This window comes from Lonchura striata, chromosome 2 (assembly GCF_050655825.1).
Source record: "Lonchura striata isolate lonStrDom1 chromosome 2, ASM5065582v1, whole genome shotgun sequence".
In the NCBI taxonomy this organism is placed as follows: Eukaryota; Metazoa; Chordata; class Aves; order Passeriformes; family Estrildidae; genus Lonchura; species Lonchura striata.
Window position 1 is genome coordinate 46,708,198 of NC_140704.1, and position 21,780 is coordinate 46,729,977.

The window sequence follows — 21,780 nt, forward strand, 5'->3', positions numbered from 1 at the left end:
CCTTCTTCCTCCCTCTCCCCACTTTGTTACACACTGAGCATAACGTCACATGGTCTGGAATGTCCCTTTGTTTGGTTTGGGTCTCCTGTCCTGGCTGTGTCTCTTCCCCACCTCCCACAAAACCCCAACTTCCCAGCCAGTGTGGCAGCACACCTTGGCTCTGCCAAAACACAGCCCGCAGCCAAAACCAGCACAATTATCCAATATTACTAAAATGTAATGGAAACTGTCTTCAAGTATGGAAGTAGTCCAGCTTTGTGAATAAATTACTTTAAGGCCTGCATGTATTTAAAGCCAAACTTACTTGTGTTACACATCTATTGGTTCAGATCTCGCAAGGAGAGAAGCAACTTCAATGAGAGCTCAGAAGCCTCCAACTTGTGCTTTCTGGCTGAGGTTGCAGCAAAAAGCATAATGTTAACATGGTGCTCCTATGTGTTAAATGTTGTGTTGATTAAATAAAAATTCTTTCCTTTGAAATGGAGAGCAAATTACCGAGATGACAGGAAATTCAAAACATAAGACACATGATTCAAGAATTCACAGATTTCTTAATCCCAATCAAATGTTGCATTTTTTACTCCATATTTTTTCATTACTATATTTTATCACATTAATATCAAACAGATGAAAATAATTATTTGGGTTTCAGAGCAGTTTAAAGAGAGGATCAGCATAATATCCCTGGAGATGAGAATTTGCAGTGTCTGGCCATGTACTGAGTAACAGTCACCTCCTCAACAAATGATGAACATTTTTACTAAAGCACATCTTTGAACTTTAACTTTCAAATATTTCCTCATTCCACCAGTCTTTTCACATATTTCTGCACTGATATTTTGAATAAAAAGGAAGCCAGAAAGAGGTGTGTGATTTTGGTTTAATCATCAGCAGCCTTCTGTGCATTTTTTTAGTTGAAAGTTCAGCTTCAGTTGTATCCGCTGTGGTAACTGTGTTAAACTTCAGTTTAACAGACATAAGAGAAGTGTAACACCTACCAGAAACATGAGCACAATTTCCATCTTTCTCTTTTTTATTTAACCACGTAAGTACATGTCAACAGTTGGCATAAACTTCATAAAAATACAGTACCTTTTTGTGCCGAAACACTAGTCACAATGTTTATATAAAGACTTTTTCCTGCTTCCTTGAATTCAATTAACATTTTAAAAAGTGACTTCCCAAAAGCCCTTTTTTTGTGAGTTTCCTTATAGAAATTTTTCCAAAATCTACTCTGTAAAAGTTAAAAAGCTAACGCATTTTCAGCCATTCTCCCTCACCCTCTCAATAAAACAGATTATAAAAAAATAAGACATTTTAGAATACTGATCAGTTGTTATACTACTACTTTATCACAGGTTCCCATTTAATTGACACTGTTACAGGCGTGATGGATGGTGTCCCTATAACATCCAGGATCACCAGATGTTATTAGGGCTAAAAAAACCAGTCATACCAACAGACTGATGTGAACAAGAAAACCTAGTTGAAACAAATCCAAACCATGAAAGACACACGGCGAAACATCAGACCTTAGCACTCTTATGATGCTGTAGAATCACAATTACTGTGATAGCTCCCAATGGCAATAAACATACAAAAATTCTACCAAGTCAGTTAAATGACTAAAGGGTGTCCTCAGACTGGGTATCTCGAAAAGTGAGCTCTCTATTATCTAATTATAATACTGGTGTGACATCAAGATGACAGAAAAACAGCAGAATCAGTCTAATAATGCTGGAGCAATTATACCCACAAAACTGACTACACCCATAGCACAACTGGGATAAATTTCATTTTCCTTTAATGCTAATGAAAAAGTCCAGGCAGGATCTAATATATAGGGAAAGGAAAAAGGGCATTAAATTTTGAAAGTAATTTCTTATCAAGTTAGGCGCTGAAGGTCTAGTTAAGGCAGTGAAGGATTTATTTTAGTATCTTTCTAAGGCTATGACAGATTTTTCCTGAATAAAGCATTTTCCCTTAAAAATTTCATGTATATTATGCCAGCTTATTCTGAATGCATAAGAATGCTAAAAACCCTTGGACACTGAGAAGCTAAACTATTGCTTACTGCAAATATTACCCTTATTAGTCTTCTTTTTTTAATATCAATAGGATTCCAATAACATGCACCAAAAAAATGAAGTTTCAAGTCCACCTACGAACTTTTCCATAGCTACTTTTAGCTCTTTTTGGATCAGTGTTAAATAAAATGTGCAAACATATAATCATTTGCATAGCAAATCTCAAGGGACTGACCCTGAAATAGAAATCCAAACTGTTAGGTTTAAGATATTTCTATAATCAGAATTCACTTAAAATGGTAAATAATAAAATAAAATTTTTCCATTTTAAGTCTAGTAAAAAAGGTATTTCTGATTTAGAATTCTTACAGTTACTAGTTTAAAGATTTGAAAGACTGATGCTTCATTGCATTGAAATGTTATTCCTTTGGAATCTTCAAGACTCTGTAATTACTATTTTCAAATACTGTGATGAAATATGGCCTGGAATCCTTGCTCATAAGGGTACATAAAGGAATTTTTCCTCTATTAGCAGGATCTTCGACATCCCAAATTTCAGGCATACTGCAGCCAGGCCTAAAAAATAGGAATATGAAAAGAGAAATTAAGAAATGCCATAAAAAAATCCATGAAGCTTGCTTCATAGTGCCCCATGAATACTTGTATGTGCCATCTGTATTTTTTTAAGTTTGTGTTTATACTAGAAAAATTACCAGATTACAAGATCAATAAATATAGCAGTAATTTTAAAATGGTATTGAGAATGTGTAAAATACATCTGGCTTTTGTGGTTATGTAATTGATAAAGAATTCATTTGGAGGAGGAAGTACATCAAACAAAACAAATTATGCAACACATTATACATTACCAGGGACCCTTAAATCTTCCTATAAAATGGAGAGTGGCATACATATTGCTAACATTTCTAAAGAAAATTCAGGAAGTAAAACACCTTAAAAAAGTAGTAATTTTTTTGTTTTTATAAAAGATCACAGACAACATCAATTCCCTGTACAACCACCTTTCAAAGTCACAATAACTGAGAATATTCTAATTTTACGAAAGATAATAGAAAAGAAATTGAACAGATAAATTCAATTTGATTCTAAATGAAAATAAAATCAAAAATCCAAACTAATTGTGCTCTGGTGGCCAGAAAGAGAAACCAAGGGGGGGTGAGGGGGGAAGTAAAAGCATAGCTCTTTCTGAAGAACATCTTAAATGTGACAAAATTTTTAGCAACTATTAGTGGTCATAACATTTTGGTGCTCCAACTGTCTTTTACTCTGCACCTTTTTTATTCATACTAGGCTTACATTATACACACACATCTGTTCTTGCCATCAGAGAATAACTGCTTATTTCCTTTGTAATGACTTCTTTCCTTCTGTGTTTTACAGTGAAGTTTAAAACACATATAACACAGCTTTCCAGGTTCACACTAAGAACACAGGGCTGCTAATGAGGGTAAAGTCAATTAGATCAGTTACTATCTACAGATGCTGGACAAAAATCTATCTTGGACACTTTTAATAAATAAAGCACCAATCAACAATCCAAAACTTTATATGAATCTTAGACTACATATTTGAGGAGTGCATTATTCTTGTGAGAAGGAAGGAGATTACTTACTTTTTTCTGCTTACACACAGTGACTCTTCAAGGATGTAGTAATTTACTCCTAGTTTCATCAAATCTCTTTTTACTTGACTTGCAGGTTTTCGACTGTACATGGAATACACTACTTTAGTTCTGGCCCTTCAAAAAGAAAAATCTAGGTGTTAGTTGCAATAGAGCATAAAAATGGAAGCTTTAACCTTAGACTGGAGAGGAAGGCGTTTTTATTTCACAAAGTAACTATGCTGAAGCAAAGTTTACATTAATAGTGCCATTTGCTTAGGTATGATTACATCTCCAGAAATATAATGATTCCAGGAACACAGCAGACAGCCCTTTGGTTTTTCTGTAGCAGGAGACAACTGTGTAACGAGATCCATGGTTACTGTGAACTGGAAGTGTAAAATGTCAAAGCAATGCAACCATGATTGATGTCAAAGCAATGTCAAAGCATGTAATTACTCAAGGCTAGAAACGACCTTGCTTGGACTGGGGTGATCAGGAACAATCAATCCTCTGCTGAGTCTCCCCACTAAAGATCCCTGTCACTATGTGTCACTATGGTCACACCGCCCTTGCTGGGACATTTTGAAATGCAGAGCACAAAACCTGGAGTCCACCTGCAGTCATCAAGCAAAATCAGCCCTGGGACACCACGAGCCTGTTTTGGAACTAGAAGACCTTTAAGGTCCCTCCAGTCCATATCACATCCAGTAATACCCTCCTCTGTTAAAGCCCATCTATTTTCTGACACTTAATACAGGTATTGCCTATACCTTATTTTTCCCAAACACACCTTGTCCCATGATTTTGTAACTAGGACAGAACATTTCAGTTGAAAGGGACCTACATGATCATCCAAGTCCCACTGTCTGACCAATTCAGGGCTGACCAAAATTTTAAACCGGTTAATGCTAAGCAGAGAGCATAAGGACATAAGGCATGTAAAATAAATCCCTGTCCTTTCTCTTTTATCCCTCTCTGTCTTGCTGCATTTTTGTTGTGTTGGATTTCTTTTAAGCAGTTTCACCAAATTAACAAAAAATGATGCTACATTATTAAATTTAGTAAAATAAATTCATGACCTTTTCAGATAAATCAATTTCAATTTAGGGAAAAATCATGATTTTGAAAACAAGAGTACAAATCTTAGTAATTCCACTACAAAATTTCAGCTTCAATAATTAACCAATTATCATTAAAAAATGACAGCCCATCATAGAAAGCTAATAGAAATAAATATACTAGCTATCTTGGAAAAAAACCTCTATCTCTCTACAATGTCAGGAGAAACTAGAATGAAGAAAGGCTATAAGTGTACCGATGAAATCCAATTCCTTAACTTAATTCTGATTGTCCTGTATGTAAGTTTGAAGCCATATCTGTCTCCAGAGTGTATCCTTTCTGAGGAACATAAATGCTCAAGAAATAATGTGTTTTCAATCTGACTGAAATAACAAATCCAGTTCTATGAGATTTTAACAAATTTTACAACATAACACAATGCCATTCCTACTGTGTACTACAGACATAACAAGAATCAATAGCAGACATAAATAAAACCTCAACTGCAAAATTTACCTTAATCCTGCATCTTCATAATGAGGATGATTTACAATAGGACGAAGTGTAGACAATTTAACACTTGCCATTGTAGGCATTGCTCCTGCAAAAACTGCATCTGAAATACACAGTCAAAGGCATTTTTAAAATGAGGACTCAAGCAATTAGAGAAGCAATCTGACCAGTAATCCTGTAGAAAAACCGTGACAAGGGTAGGGTACTCCTTTTTAAAAGGCTGTATGTAACATCAACGGGAAATGCACAAAATCAGAGCTTTAGTTTGGATTTTTTGTAACCTTGAACTCAATACAAGCAATTAGATAACTCAGCATCCAAGAATGGAGATTTAATTAATACATCTTATTTTTTTCAAATGGGTAGAGTAACATACGCATTTTAACAACTCTTTCATCAGTGTTAAACGGGCAGTAAAATCTCAGTCCACTATGGCTTTAACATATATTCTCTCTAGTAAGCAACTACCTTGTTTCCAACCAGTTTCCTGACAGATTTTAGGAAAAGGAGGGGTGCATCCACAACGCACATGCTTATTTTTAGTTCTCTTCTAGCAAAAGGCTTATCATGTACTCACATACAGGACCCACATACTTATTTAAGTAAAAACCTATTTTAATTTGACTTGGCAAAGACACTTTTGTTGAAAATAATCCACCAGTGGTTAGAACCTCCAGATCAGTAGCCAGGAGTCTAACAAAAACAGCTTTTGGTGCTTTTTTCCCACAGCTTTTATGTGAACAAGTGCACTGGCCAGAGCAACAGATAGTAGCAGATGTTACCTCTGCAGTCATTTGTGACAGATTCCATGGCTCAACCTCACAATAAATGGAGACATCCTACATTATGAAATAGTTTACCTTGCCTGGTATTGACTTGTATCCACTCTAGAAGTTCTTCCTGTGGCAAATTGCTAAATTCTCCCATGATGTTCCACTGAGTTCGAAGATTTGCAGATCCCTCTATTGTCATCAATGCTAAAATAGCAAAGACCAGTGTTTTGGGCTGGACTTTATAGAAGAGCCATCCAAACAACTGAAATGCAAGAATCAATTAATTCCTAGACAACAATTCTGTAATGCTGTATGCAGAACAACTCATTTTTATTTCTATATTAGCAACTTAACATATATTGCACTACGAAACATCTCTGCTATTTTTTCTCCACTGAACTTCAGATTATAATTCGTATTATTATAATATAGTTCAGAACATAATATTATATATAATACATACTGTATTTCAGAATATAATTCCTAAGAATTACTCATGTTTAACAAATATTGCACATTTCATTTGCAATTCTAAATAAATATAAGAATTTTAAAAAATGATGTTAATGTAAACTTTTAAAGTTGTATGTCAAATCTCAAATGTCAAAATCTGCAACTAAAGATGATTTAATAAAGCTAACTGGACTTTTACAGTATTTTATCTCCTGTTTCCATTTAGAGTTTTTATCTGTAGTATACAGATTAGAGATTGTACTGCAAACTTTTGAAACTTATTAGAAAGACAGACTTTGAGGATAGTAAGCTTAATGCTGCTTTACAATCCACTCTTTCCTTTCTTGAATTGGGGCTTGCATTGTTTCCTAAAATCTATTTGCTGGAGGCTCTAAGCAAATATTCATAAATACATGAAAATGGGTAACTAAAAAAGTAGTACTAAATTTGCTGTGTTGAAGCTTAGTTTCAGCAGTAACACTTTACTACACCCATATTTGAACTAAACCTTAAATAAGAAAGTATAAACTACATTTTTTCCCAATTATAAGGCTCCACACATCAAAAATATCAAACTCATGCTAAATAAATACATTTCATTCATAGTACTGTTACCTGGGGTTTTTTAAATTAAAGCATGAATCGATAAAAGAAAGTCTCTCAGTAGAAGCTCCCACAAGGCTGACTACACCAATTAGGTAGTGTTTGTTATCCTTCTTATAAACTAACCACAAACTACCTCAGATTATTAAAATTCTCCAGCCACCTCTCCAAAAATACAGTATCCTCTACTCTCATCCCTAAAGACTCACTAAACACTCTGAGAAGAACAGCAATATTATCCAGGGAAAGTTAATATCCCAAACAGGTCTGACCACTGTGTGGATCTGGAAGGATGACGTGAAATGAATTCATTTGCAGGCTGCTCTACATGAGCAAACCTTTTCACCAACAGCTCCAAAAATGTCACTTCATTGACATGCTAGAACTTTGACAGTTCCACAGCATTTAAAATCAAAGAAAATTACATTACTGGCATGCTTTTATAAAGCCTCATTGATGTTCAAAGTCTCTGAATTTAGCACTATTTTGTTTACACAAGGAGCCCAGAATGATTGAATATATATGCAATATAAAAAAAAGTGTTTCTTTCATCGGATGCTGTTCCTTATGTGGTTTTTTTCTTATGAATTCAAGGTTTTGGGTTGTCTTTCTCCAGCTATTTCATTTTAATTTCCACTCAGGATAGTATCATTTCCCCTAACAGAAAGAGGATGTCAAAAGTCTGAACAGTAACAACAGCAGATCTGGACCTAATTTGAAGCACAAACAGTAAATTAAATGACAAAACTGAACTGATCCATGATTTAATGACTCCTCTTCGTTCAACCTATGAGAATTAAAGGTTCTAATCACAGGTTCCTCATACTTTAAATGCAGCTGTATAGAAGAAGGGAGTTTTTTCCCTTTGCAAATATGTAGTTACTTTATATTTTTATTTAATTAAAAATCTTTTATTGAAAATGTGTTATGAATTGAATTACTCTCCAATGAAAATCAACATTAAGTAACTTCTTTTCATCAGAAAGCATTCCAGACAATGAAAATATTCTTTATTAGAAAAAGAACATTATCATTTTTATTGTCCATTAGCTGCCACAAGCTGCTGGTAAGGGAAAAATGAAAGTGTAGGGATTCATGCAATGGGCTGAAAAGAACACAACATAGAATTTTTTATTTTTCTATGTGCAAAGTAATTTTTAGCCTCAAAACAAATTAGATGTACTAATATACCACTGCAGAGAAGCTTTCATGATCTGCTAGATGGAAGGATAGCGCTGACCTCAATTACAATAACTGCCTATCTTAAATTTGCTTAATTTTTTCTTGCATCTGTAAAACCAAATTATTACTTATTAACTTATGTTCAAACACCTAAAACTTTATCCAATGATAAAGTGTACTGAGTGTTAATCAATCATTTTATCACAAGTCACATCTTCCTCCATCCAAGAAATTCTGGATCAGTATTGCACATACAATCAGATTTTTCAGCCCCAAGTTTTTTTACTTCTCCTCAGCTGCCAGTAGGATAGAAAAAGTTCATTAAAAACCACTTGATATTCTCCTGGTCCTACAAAAACAAGCAAACCAACCAAAACAAGAACAACAAACAAAGTTTTCTTATTGTTTGCTTAAGTCTTAGAAGTGATCGGCCTTATGGGCCAGTGTCTGCCTACCATGCTGAAGCCAGTCCTGTATTGCTTGGAAGATTATCAGCCTCTCTCTACTAAAGCAAGCACACATCTGTCAGACCAGTAAAAAAAATCCAGCTTGCCTTCTATGGGTATCAATCAACACCAACCTGGGGAACAGCTGAACAGGTAAAACAACCTTCACTAATAAAAGGACAAGGAAATCTATTCGATTTTCCATTATGCTGTTCACTTAAAGTTAGATTCACTTCTTTGAACGCTTCTCCTCAGGCTCAAACCAGGGCCAGGATATTCCCAGGTTGTATCATGTAGCACTGCTCGTCATTTATCCCTTTCTGCACGAAATAAATGTCTGACCTGCAGCAATCTAAAGCCCTTCCCTAGCACTCATGATCTGTTTCTTTCAAGCCAACTAACTGTGCCTCCATGATCCTGCAATGAAGGAAGGGAAACTCACTGGACCCGTCACCTGATCCAACCAACAGGGGCAGCTCCCAGAAGAGGTTATCATCTGCAATTGCAGCTTCCTGAGAAGCTTACCCTCACTCTACAATAGGAAACAGCAGAACAATCAAAGGGCCAAAATGCAGTTGGAAGCAGCGGATAAAAAAATATTGACAAAATACTGTCCTCCCTTCCAATATTTACACACTTATGACACGTGGGATCCTCTAAGATCCAACATGCAACAATTACGAAAAGCACTAGCATTCCCTAAGTGGCCTGATGACCTCAGCTGCAGTACTAAACACCCACAACAATCCAGGAAAAATTACTGAAATGCTATCACACTCAGGTGCTTAAAAAAAAAGTCACCATGCAGGTAAAAAAAATCAGAACAGACTTTACAGTGGCACAAAATATATAAATATTTTTAGTTCTGAACTTTGCTACAAAATTCTACTACAAATACCACCACCAAAACCAACAGGGCAGAAAAGCCCATCAAGAAATACACAGTTAAAAAAATAACTAAGACCAAATCAACTTTGGCAGCTTTAATGTAAATCATAATTGTTATCTAGAAATTGCATGTTAAAAGAACATATTTTTTCATTTTGTTTTTCTGGCTTTTTAAAAGCAGCTTCATTACAAATTGCTCAGAAACACCTTATGAAAATTCACTTAGAAAAATAACCAGTGCAAACTGCTATTGCATGAACAACCAGACCACCTAAGAGGATGCCAGCATTTGAAGAACAACTAAGAGCTGCAAAACTGAACAATAGAATAGCAACCATGTAGAGGAAATTCCTAAGCCCAAATACTCAATTACAAGGTGGCTAAAGAAAGGGGTTTCGATAATTTCTTAGCATTTTGTATTTTAACTGTAGAGATTAATTTGATGTTGGCAAACACTCGGCACTTTCACCTATGCCAAGTACATCAGGCATCAAGAAAGGGATGAGCACATTTACGCAGACCAATACTGTGTAATCTGTCCAGTGTTATAAAGAACTACCCTTTTCTAAAGATCATTTAGGAAGCAGTTCATTTTTCTGGAAAGCAATTATTTCTTCAGCTGGCCTAACATCAGATAACTTTCTCTTCTCTGCATAAATCTGTCTCATTCGCTCATCTTCTAGTTGTTTGACATGGGTATCAGCTGTTCTACAGACAGGAACTGCCTTCACCATAGCACCCTAATTCTCCTTTAGACTTTTTACAAAACCACAGTGCTGTGCAGGGTGACAGCAACCTCTGAAGGCTGGTTTGAGCATGGTCACCCAGAGCCAAGTGTCCCTGGTCAATGTCCAGACAGCTTCTGAATACCTCCAAGGATGGACACCCCACCACATCCATGGGCAATCATGCCAATGCTTTCCACCCCTCCAGTGAAAAAGCTTCCCCATGTTCAGAGGGAGCTCCTTGCATTTCAGCACGTGCCCATCACCTCTGGTGCTGTCACTGGGCACCATGTGCAAGACCCTGCCATTCCCCCCAGTTTTGTACCATCCGCAAACTTGCTGAGGGTACACTCTGCCCCACCATTCAGTCCATTAACAAAGACACTGAACAGTCTTGGAGCCAGCACTGGCCCCTCAGGTTACTGGCCTTCAATCAGACTTGGCACCACTGATCTCTGGACCCAGCTGCTCAGACACTTTTCAGTCTACCTTCCTGCCTGCTTCCCAGACAAAGGACTACTTACCCTACTTTTGCTGCATGTTCAAAGCTTCTAAAATAGCTATCTAAATAGAGATTTAATCACGTTCACTTCTCAGAAACATAGATAATGAAACGTGGAAAGTCTGTTCTAAGACCTTTTCTATCTGGAGGACATCTAGTAACATTTGATGTTACAGATTATTCAAAGTAGAATGATTAAGTCTGAGTTAGGCATATGAGTTTTGATTTTTATGACTGAAAAGTTTTTAACATGCAAGACTTCAAATGAGACTTCTGCAAAGAATTAATAGACAAGAAATATGCAAGGCAATAAGCTCTGAAGAGCTGTGAAAACACAGTGTAAACAAACACTGGATAAAATTAATAGTCAATAAAAACTTGCAGAGGCATAGAGGTGTGCAAACACAGTAAAATCTAAGATACCTCTCCCTGTGCACAAGCTTGATACACAGCATGTTAACTTGTATAATAATGCAGTTGGACAAGCTGCATAAAGCAAGACTTTTGCTTTATTTGGGAAGAGGGGAGAACGGAACCATTTTTGACAGGCAATATAATCTGGTTTATTTTTATCTGGTACCTTCAGATACAGCAATTACACACAGAGAAATCTGCTTTAGGACAAATATCTGTGTAATACTCTAAATATGAAGACAGCTACAGGACAAAAACTTACCTGTTTTGAACACACCAAGGAAGCCATAATACACAGATGTGGCGTTAAAAACAGCTTTAGTCTCATTATTAAAATCGCTAGGACACTGTATGCCAACAGTTGCAACGCATGGAATACCAGCTGAAAAGAAAAAAAGAAACCACAAGACACAGAAGCATATTTGCATACTTTTCATTTCTGCCTTAAACACACAACTTCATTTTCAGTATAGCTTAAATGATGAGCTTGTCTGAAAGAGTCCAAGTCAAAGTAAAGATATTAATATTTCAGATGGTGATAATGACTTTCTGTTATTTTTTATCTAAAGTGCATGTAGTATGCTAATAAATGGAATAACAAGAAGGAGAAACATTAATAAAAGAAAATGGAGCTAGAGAAACAGCTAGCTATTTAAAAAATCCTTAGACATTAACAGGCTTAACTTAGGCAACAACAGGATATGTAAAAATTCTTGTATAACCTCTTTATAGCAGTTAAGAGATCCTGGTTTTTAGTGCCCAAAATACACAAGTATGGAATAAGAGAAGCAAATACGATCAGCCTTGATAATGATACAATCAGAGGCATCTTGCTTTAGTATTCTAAAAAGTATCAGATATGGCACTCATTACTCCTAACATTAATCTATGTTACTTGCCAAAGTGCTGTGCTAAATCAGAGGCATTTTTGCAATCAGTGCTTTTATCTGATTGATTATCATAGAATCATTTACGTTTGAAATGACCTCTAAGGTCAAGTCCACTCATTAATCTGACACTGCCAAGTCCACTGCTAAACCATGACCTCAATGCCACATCTACACGTACTTAAAAGCCTTAGGGATGGTGACTAAACTCCTTCCCTGGGCAGCCTATCCCACTCCTTGACAATACTTCTGGGTATTTTTCCTCATATCTAATCTAAACCTCCTCTAAGGCAACTTGGAGTTAAACCATGACAGACATCTACCAACTCTCTGGGCCACCTGATCTCAGTGCTTCACCACTCTCATTATATTAAGATTTCTTTCCTATAGCTTGCCTAAATCTGCCCGATTCCAGTACTAAGTCATTATCCCTTGTCCTATTGGACCAGGCCTTGCTAAAAATTTGTCCTTGTCTTTCTTTTAAGTCCCCATTAAAGTCTCCCTGCAGCCTTCTCTTCTCCAGGCTGAACAACCCCAACACTCTCAGCCTGTCTTCATAGCAGAGGCATTCTATCCCTCTGTTTTTCCAGACCTCCTCTGGACCTGCACTAACAGGTCCATGCTCTTCCTGTTCCGAGGGCTCCAGAGGGGGACACACCACGTTGCTTTGCACCATTTTACTGAAAACCATGTGCACTACAACATTCATTATGGCATATCTCAAAACAGAATTTGAACATTATACATCATGTGAAACCCCAGCAAAGGAACCAATCTCCTTCTCAGTCTCCATGTAGAAAATGGGAAATCCAACCTAATTTCAATGTCTTTTGGAACAGCTACAGTAAAAGTACAAGATTCCTCTCTCGTACAAACCCCCATTACCCAGTATATTCCTTTATTCAACATTTCCGAATTATCCTGGTGACATGCCAGGCCCAAATTCAGATTAGGGAAATAACAATGCAAATACTTAACTTCAAATAATCCACATGTATGAGCATCAGCCCATTGCAACCTCCATTTCAATACTGAGTATTTCCATTAACAAAGGAATAAAATTGTGTAGAAAAAGAATCTTACCTCACCATGGTTAAAACGTTCCTCTCTGAAAAAAATAACAACCCAAAACCCATCATTATTTATGTACTACAGAACAAATGGTTTTATTTTAAAATAATTTCTAATGGCATTAGACAATGCAACTAATCCAGTAAGCGTGAATCAAGTGTCAGATTTTTTCCCCTCTATGCAAGTTTTGAAATAAATGGCCAATTGTAACTATCTTCCTCAATCCTTGTATCTATTTCGAAATCTTGAGTATTGATTCTTAAAATTATTTCCATGAAATGAAACTCAGGTACCTTTATAACCTGGAATAAAATAATGGGGAAAAAAAAAATTTGCATTCACTATTTATAGTAAAAAAAGAAAAAAAAAGGCACATAAATACTGCTTTAGGAACAGAGCAGAACAGTAAATCATTAGATATAAAATCTAGGCATAAATGGGTTAAGATGTCTAAAACAAGTTGAGCAGATAACCTTAGTTTTACTTATAATATAAACATACAATTTGTAATACATCCATTCAGTTACTGAACTGCACATAACTAACCTTTCAAAAAGGACTTACATATTGTAAAATTCTGAATTTTGTAGCATATAGCAAATCAAATGAACTTCCAGCACAAAATTCAGTTTTACATTAAAAGAGGAGACAATACTTACTTCTCATATCGGCCTGTGTGAGATAAGGACCACAGAATGTATTTAATTGCCTGAAGAAAACAAGAAACAACAAAAAGTATGAACATACTTTAAAAAGCATTTTGAAGCATTTTCAACATTTCCTAAATTAAACTACACCTGGGTAATCTCTTTTTGAGATAATGCTAAGATAAAAGACATGCAATGTTTTAGCTAAAACTTCTTTTAGAGGATTTTTAATTAGTCAGGCAGTTAGCAGTTATCCCATCTGTTCCTGTGCAAACTGTAAGTTGTTTTTACACAAACGATACATAATCAAATTTACAAAAACAGTTATAAACTCCAGTTTTAGTATTCATCAGCTAAATAACAGAAATTTCTTTTCAAATCAATTTTTATCACTGACTCAGGGCTGGACCTTTGCAAAAATCTTTGTAAAGAGAATACAGAATTTTAAATACATGTTTTTGAAAACCTGTGTTTTTTCTGACTGTATTACATGTCAAGGTTTCAGCAGGGGGAGCATTGCAGCAGGGTGGCTTCTGTGGGAAGAGACATGGGGCTTCCACCATGTCAGAGAGAGACAGTTCCAGACAGCTTCAAACCAGATCTACCATTGGCCAAAGCTGAACTCATCAGCAACACTAGTGGGGCCCCTATTGATAATATGTTTACAAAAAGATAACTCTGCAGCATGTTTAAGAAAGAGCAGTAAGAAAACTGGGAGTGAAATAACCCTCAAGTCACCGAGGTCAGTGAAGTAGTGGGAGGAGGTGCTCCATGAGATTGTAGCTTTTGGGAAACACCACGGTGATATAAGTTGGTTTTTGTTTTGTTTTTTTTTTTCCCTGGAAGCCCATGTAGGATTATGGTGGAACAGACAGAAATTCACCTGAGACCTGTGCAGGACCCCATGCCAGAACAGGTGCACATGCCTTGAAAGATGCTGCAACCTACAGAGAGCCCACAAAGGAAACAGCTCGTGGCAGGAACTGCAGCTTGTGGACAAGAATCCACAAAGGAGCAGGTTTTATGGCAGGAGCTGCAAGCTGTGGGGGACACAAGCTGGAGCAGTCTGTTTCTGAAGAAACATGGAAAGGAAAGGACCTATGCCGACCCCATTCTTAAAACAACTGTAGCTGATGGAAGAGACCTACTGAGCCTGGGGATGAGGAAAAGATGGTTTTAGTTTTTGGTTTGCTTTTGGCATTTTATTTTGAATTCACAAAAAAATTAATTTGATCTTCCTCAATCCAAGTCTGTTTTGCTCATGATAGTGAATCAGAGAGTAAGACCCTTGTACTTATCTTGACCCATGAGATTTTTCTACTCTTCCTTCCCCATCATACTGAGGGGAGGGAATGGCAGCATGGCTTGGCAGGCACCTGGTAGTCAGCAAAGGTTAACCCACCACATAAATTTCTTTCCATCTCAATTAAATAAATAAATAGCAATCCCTTAAAAACAAAAAAACTGAAATGTAAGTTCAAGGTAAAGGTGACTCAGTAAATCAATCACTTACCCTTTTGATGATTACCCCAAAAACCACCAGAACGACTGGTAATAGCAGAGTCCTTGTGTATCTTACTGGAGTCTAAAATGGAAATTAAGTTAATTAATTGCTTTCCTTTATCTGTAATTATTTCAATCGCCATTTTGAAGAAATTAATATAAGGAGATCTTTCTAGAGTAAAATGTAAATGTAAATTCCACCCAGGAATCATACTAAAGCCCTAATACTAGAGTCATCAGTAAATTATTTCCAGTTCTTTGGCAAGCCATCCAAAGATGAGAAATTTAATCTATCTCATCTGAATTTGAGTACTATAGGTTGACTAATCTGTAAACACTCTAAATGCATACCTAGGCACTGATATGTTAAAAGAAGTCTATTAATGCCACATTATGAAGCTTCATTGCTGTTCTAGTCTAAGCCTACTATATAAGGTCCTTGCAGCTCTCAGTACATTTTCCATATACTAAAAACCAGGTACTGAGAGCCCCATAAAATCTTGTTTGCAGAACTGTAATCTTTCATTTATTCTTTTCTTCTTTTTTTCATTTCTTTCATTCAAGCAAGCATATTTCTTAGATCTAAAATCAAAACACTGTTTTGGTTAAAGTTCACTTAAATGCAATAAGCCAAATTAAATCTAGCTTTAGTTCATCAATTTCTCTTTTCAAGTATGTATTTGAACTTAGGATGGCTGTAAGAGATGTGGTTCTCAAATGTTTGAGTTACAAATAAAGCTAAAGAAAGAAGTTCCCTCTTCCAAAATTACATATTTTGACAAAATTACCTCTTTTTCCATGAAGTCAAACTCAGCAGCGCAGGTATACATTAACGTATCAAAATCTTTGTAGCCAATAAATTTAGATTTCAATATATTTCCTATATGAGCCTGGTAAAAGAAAGAAATACCAAACTGTCGTAAGCAAAAACTGTCCTGTTTTCCACAGCAAAGTAGTATAAATATGAGAAATTTTATTGTATTGAGAAATATTTTTAATTAGAACTGAAGTTTATATCACTTATAATATTGTTAGAAGAGCACCAAAATTCTACTTCCAGTATATTAAATAACATCTTTGGGTCTAACACAGATTGTATGGTGTTAAATAAAAAGCAGAAAACAGCAAAAAAAAGTGATTGTATTCAACAAGAGTATAGTTTTGCATAGTCATATTTTAAGACTGGACCTTGCTATCTTTTACCCCTTGATACACATCTGCTGACAGGTTTTTAACAATAGAATAAAGGGGCTGAAATACAGCAAAGGCTGTACCTGTTACTAGAAGCATTTCAAAACTGTCCTGAAAATTAATTTAGGAAAAGAGTGAATTGACAAACTAAGTAAATAAAGGTGCACGTAGACGATACCCAAGACAAACAAAGCCCTATAAATCTACATTTAAAAACAAACACATAGAGCATTCACATACAAAAGTAAAGATACTTATGTTTTCGTAAATTTTGGTAATAACATCTCAAAGTGATAATACATAATGAAAGAAAAAGCAAACATACAATCTCTCTCGCAGTTCTGAAAACAAATTCTGGAAATTCAGGAAAGTATATCAGTAAGACGTCAAAATCAAATGTCAGGAATAACAAAATTTTTGAAAGATACCAACCAGATACTCTGATAAAAGAACTTACATCATCAGCTATTCCAAACACAAGAGAAGTCAGGTATTTCAAGGTGACTGTCCCAAATAACCAGGCAAATCCTTCAATGACCTTGAAAAATATATTTAGAATGAAATGGATGTCTTTATCGTCTACAAATTTTTTCTTTTTTAAAAGGCTTCTTAAATTTAGCTACAACTTATAAACTCTGCTATGTTGAAATAATAAGCTGAAATAATTTTGCACCGATTTACACTACAGCTGTACCACTGCATACAACATTGCAGCAGAGGGGGTAGAAAAGTTATCTTTAAACAGGAGCAGCCTCATTGTCTATTCCATCTGTTTTGTGCCTATCAGTTCTTTTTGGACAAGAGCTGTTCTATATTATCATGTTGTGCTAGCCTGGTAATTCAAATCTTTGGAGGAATTTACTGATTTATAGCACTGTCTCAAGATGATCTGAGGTTAGAAGTTGATGGAAATATAAACAAACAGTTACTCCTTTTAGTTATGTATAAAGTTTATTCCTGTACCAAGAAGGTTAAATTCTTGGCAGTGTACTTTAATCTAGCTAATTCCTTATAAAAGTGGATCAACTGAATAGGACAACCTGTCTCAGTATCTTGTATTTGGGACTCACAGCAGATGCTTTCAGAGAGAATGCAACAAAAACCTGATCTTTGCCCTAATGTAACCAGGGCTTTTAAGTGATGATGGGTTGCATTTAGTCATCTCATTTAATGGCTGCTAAGAAACCTAAATACCTAGGAGATATCCTAATCCTTTACTGAATGTCTCTGAGTGTTTTTCTTCCACAGTAACTTTCTTATTCCTTAACAGCTTATTGCTGCTACCATAAGGAACACTAAAAAAACTGCAATTACATTCTACTTTTCTTCACTGGTTTTGCTGTATTTACCTTTATTTTAGAAGATGTAGAATTATTACGTATTTAAAAACCTCAGCTATTTGGTAGATCTACATTAATAATTATCTACATACTCAATGTCAATAGATTTTGGGGGAAGGCATTATAGTTTTTAATTTTTTTTAGGTAAGACACATTGACTGAGACTACATGCAATATTTACAATGTTACATATGAATTTACATAATAAAAAAACTAAATTCTGCTTTCTCTACAAGTCCTTCTGTCTTTTCCATCAAGTATTCTCCTCATACTGCTCAGTAATGAATTGGTGTGTTGAGAGAACTTTGCATAAGAATACTGATATTTCTCTGCTGAATGGTAGCACCTTATTTAGGATCAATCATTTTACATATGTTTTTAGGGTCGTGGTGGTCTTTTGAAAACTTAGCATTTAATCCCACCCTTTGTTTCTGAACTTCTAACATTCATACCTTATCTCATGGAGCTTAATTTCTTTTATAGTTCCAGTTAGACAGCTTCTCCAAAAAGTTCCTGAAACTTATGTACGTGACATTCACCCACACACCCTTATCTACAACCTTCAGAGAAGTCAAACACTTTTGCAAAGCGTGACTTCCTTTGACAAAGGCTGCATTGGATGTCTCTCATTATGCTGTACATACATCCAGCCTAACACCTTCCTTATTGTACAAGTTTTTATTCTTTTACAAAACCCAGATTTATTAGTTTGCCATTCCACAAGTGCCTTGGATCTCCATTTCAGAAACCTGACATGAAATTTCCCTACACTCTGATCTTCCCTGGTACTACAGCCAGGCATGTATACACGCACTGCAGTTTGTTATAAATATTTTAATTCCTTCCTAGTCTAATGCCTTTATAATAACTGTATGAATTTCAGCCAGTTTTGATATCAGCTTACCCTTCCTTTAATAAAAATGCTGGTCTTAAGTCAGGCATAGTCTTGGTAGGCTCCCATTTCAGGTGTTTTTACATGTTAACATTATGTCTTAAGCAGCAAGTCAATTCTCATGTTTCCTATAGAGTTACATTTTATTCATAATAGTTTTAGGAGTGTTCTCTCTGTTTGGACATGACTTCTACTACCCTCCAACCTCACCCACACACTCTACAGTGTTTTACTCTGACTTGCTTCCCTATGCAATTTTGTTTGCTGTTGTCATAAAAATATCCTTAAAAAATAATATAGATAATTATATAGATATCCACATTTTAGTGAATATATCTAATGCAGTACCTTAATCTCCATTTCTGCAAGGACTGTTAGCCTTTTACTTGCCTTTTCTAAATTGACATTTACTTTAAAAGGATTTCCATACAGTTCTTAGGTTTTATAAACATGTAAATTTGGCAATGTGAAAATTAAACATGTAGCCATTTAAAGGCTATTTCAGCTTTCTGATATAAATGCGTGTTTATGCTCTATTTCTTCAGGAATTTAATACTAATTGCTGACAATTGACAATTTATTAAAGACAGTAATTCAGCTATATTCCTTGATTTTCAATTATTAGAAACAAAACCAGAAGCTGTGTCTCTATTTGACAAAAACAAAACAAAGTCATAGTTTTTCTTTGAAATTCAAAATATTCAAAATTCCTTACCCATACATAGACTTCTCTTTTGCGCCTTTTCAAGACTTTTGGACTCCATTCAAGAATTCCCTAATAAAAGAAATTAATGCACATTTTCAGGTAATGTAATAATAACAAGCTATTCCAGTACCCTGAATTAGCAGTTTTTCCTTTTGGTAAGCCTACTGCATCACATATTTATTTGTTTAAAAATCTTCCATAATTAATAAAACCTGAGATATTAATATATATAGTATGATTTCACCCAGAACTGGCAAAACTTGCAACATAAAAACTCTTCCTGCAGTTCGAGTACAATTAATGGAAGACTACTTTTCTCCTGAAGGAGTAAGGAGATTCTGTATTATTCATTTCTAAGCTTATTTAAATCAAAACCAATGGGAAACTGAGTTCTGTCTGCTTCTGTGAACGACAAGACACTGAAGCAAGAAATAAATTACTGGCAGCACAATACAGTTTTCAAGTAAGGCAACAGAACATGGAGGGCAGTAGAAGTCACTCCTTTCTGTTTCACAATGTGTTCATTTTATGACGGAAGGAAAAACCATTTTAGGCTAATTAGATGAGTAATGTAATTAAAAGCTTCCAGAAATCCAGTCCATATGTGAGACTGAGGCCAATATAAGCATCCAAATAAAACACAAACAACAAATACTTTTATCAAAGCAGAAAACAGGCAAGGAACTCAACAGGTTGAAAATGCAACTCAACCTGTATTTAATATATAATTACAAAAGCTGATACAAGAAACTAGAATATTCATAAAAAGTAAAATATACTACAGCAAATAAGCAGCCAAGGCAGTTTTCTACTAGCATAAGTAAGAAATTGCCACACTCTTGCTGATTGACAAAATATAAATAAGCAGACAAAAAAGAATCAGAAATTAAGATGATTTGCAGTAAGCTAAATAGGATCTGTTCACAACACTTTATCTCCATACATAAATCCTTTATGAGGAACAATGCAAAACTGAAAGAGGTTGTGGGGTTTTTTCCTATTTGAAGAAAAATTAAGATAATGAATGGTGAGATGATGAATCTTCAGTGAATAATTTCGCTAGCACAGTGGCATGACGCAGCTGTTTCAAACAGTCTTAAACACTATTATATATGGCTTAGTCATTTGTTCTGCAGTAGAGGATTTACTATCAATAAGAAGCATTTAAATGAAGCTTCTCCTTGCTCATGCTTCTTGTTTTACAATCACTTTGGTCAAAATTACATACATGATAAATTTTGTATTTTTATAAAAAGAAGAGAACTATAAAAGTAGAAGAGCTGAGTCTTATCTGAGTTTCTCTTACAAAGAGGTTTTGGTGCAAATCCATGATTTCTTGAATTAGCACTTACCCTTTCACCAGATATCTTTATGGTCTAATTCTGCTTCTCATGTTTCTCATCTGTCTGGTAGTGCAGCAGTTGCACATTTTACACCAATACATATTTAACAGTGCAGCACTGCAATCTCAGCACAGCATATGATTCTTCTTAAGCAACTTACCGAGATAACTACTAAAGATGCAGCATAATATGATGTCAGCAACATTGAATTACCGAACATCAGAATAAAACACACCAGAAGAGATACCTGAAAGAATAAAAATTATTCAATTTAAAATAGAAAAGAATTACCTAATGTGATAACAGTTTTAATTTTAAAAACACTTACTTTACAGCAAAATGCAATCCTGATACACTTGAGATTTGTTCTAAAAACACAGATTGTAAGAACCCAATAGCAACAGGTAGCCAAGTGTAGATAATTGTTTTAATTTATTTATTAAAAGTATGTAAGAACAAATCCTAGTAATAGGATAAATTTATGTAATGCAATAGAAATAACTTCAGAAATTTATCTAACATATTCATTTTTTTCTATGTTAGTGTATGAGTTCTCTCCATCCTGTTTGTTACCTTTTAGAATTCTGGACAAACATAAAAATTAATAGAATGCTTGATGTCTTCTTTCTTCCTGACAAATATTTACTTAAAATACCAGCATCATCAAAGTCAGGGAAGCAGAACTATTGACTGTTTGATCATATGCACCTAATTCAAGGCTGAAATATTTTTTTATCCATCATCCTGACCTACTGTGCTCTCTTTTTTAAAAGAAACCAATCTGAATTACATTTTCCAAATTGGAGGGCAAAAATCAATACACAAGCTCTGTCTTCTTTTATACACAGGAATAAGGAAAAATAACACAGTAATTTGCAGACTTTTCTACTCCCCTCTTCATATAGTTAAGACTTTCATTTTCCATAGAAGGAGGAGGGTAGGAGGGAGGCAAAAATTGAAAACACCACGAAACAGACTGGCAGTTTACCCA

General features: G+C 35.2%; 1 protein-coding gene across 1 annotated transcript in view; it reads right to left on the reverse strand.

Moving 5' to 3' along the window:
- Positions 1–1,015: 1,015 nt before the first annotated feature.
- Positions 1,016–21,780, reverse strand: part of DPY19L1 (dpy-19 like C-mannosyltransferase 1) — a 44,639-nt gene continuing 23,874 nt past the window's right edge. Inside the window, exons 12-23 of the mRNA XM_021553274.4 lie at positions 20,950–21,036; positions 19,456–19,515; positions 16,966–17,046; positions 16,106–16,207; positions 15,328–15,399; positions 13,827–13,876; positions 13,180–13,204; positions 11,472–11,591; positions 6,084–6,258; positions 5,227–5,326; positions 3,661–3,786; positions 1,016–2,603 (exon numbers count right to left, since the gene is read on the reverse strand). Coding sequence (XP_021408949.3) covers positions 2,447–2,603; positions 3,661–3,786; positions 5,227–5,326; positions 6,084–6,258; positions 11,472–11,591; positions 13,180–13,204; positions 13,827–13,876; positions 15,328–15,399; positions 16,106–16,207; positions 16,966–17,046; positions 19,456–19,515; positions 20,950–21,036 — 1,155 coding nt within the window. The 3' untranslated portion in view covers positions 1,016–2,446. The remainder of the gene's footprint in view (positions 2,604–3,660; positions 3,787–5,226; positions 5,327–6,083; positions 6,259–11,471; positions 11,592–13,179; positions 13,205–13,826; positions 13,877–15,327; positions 15,400–16,105; positions 16,208–16,965; positions 17,047–19,455; positions 19,516–20,949; positions 21,037–21,780) is intronic.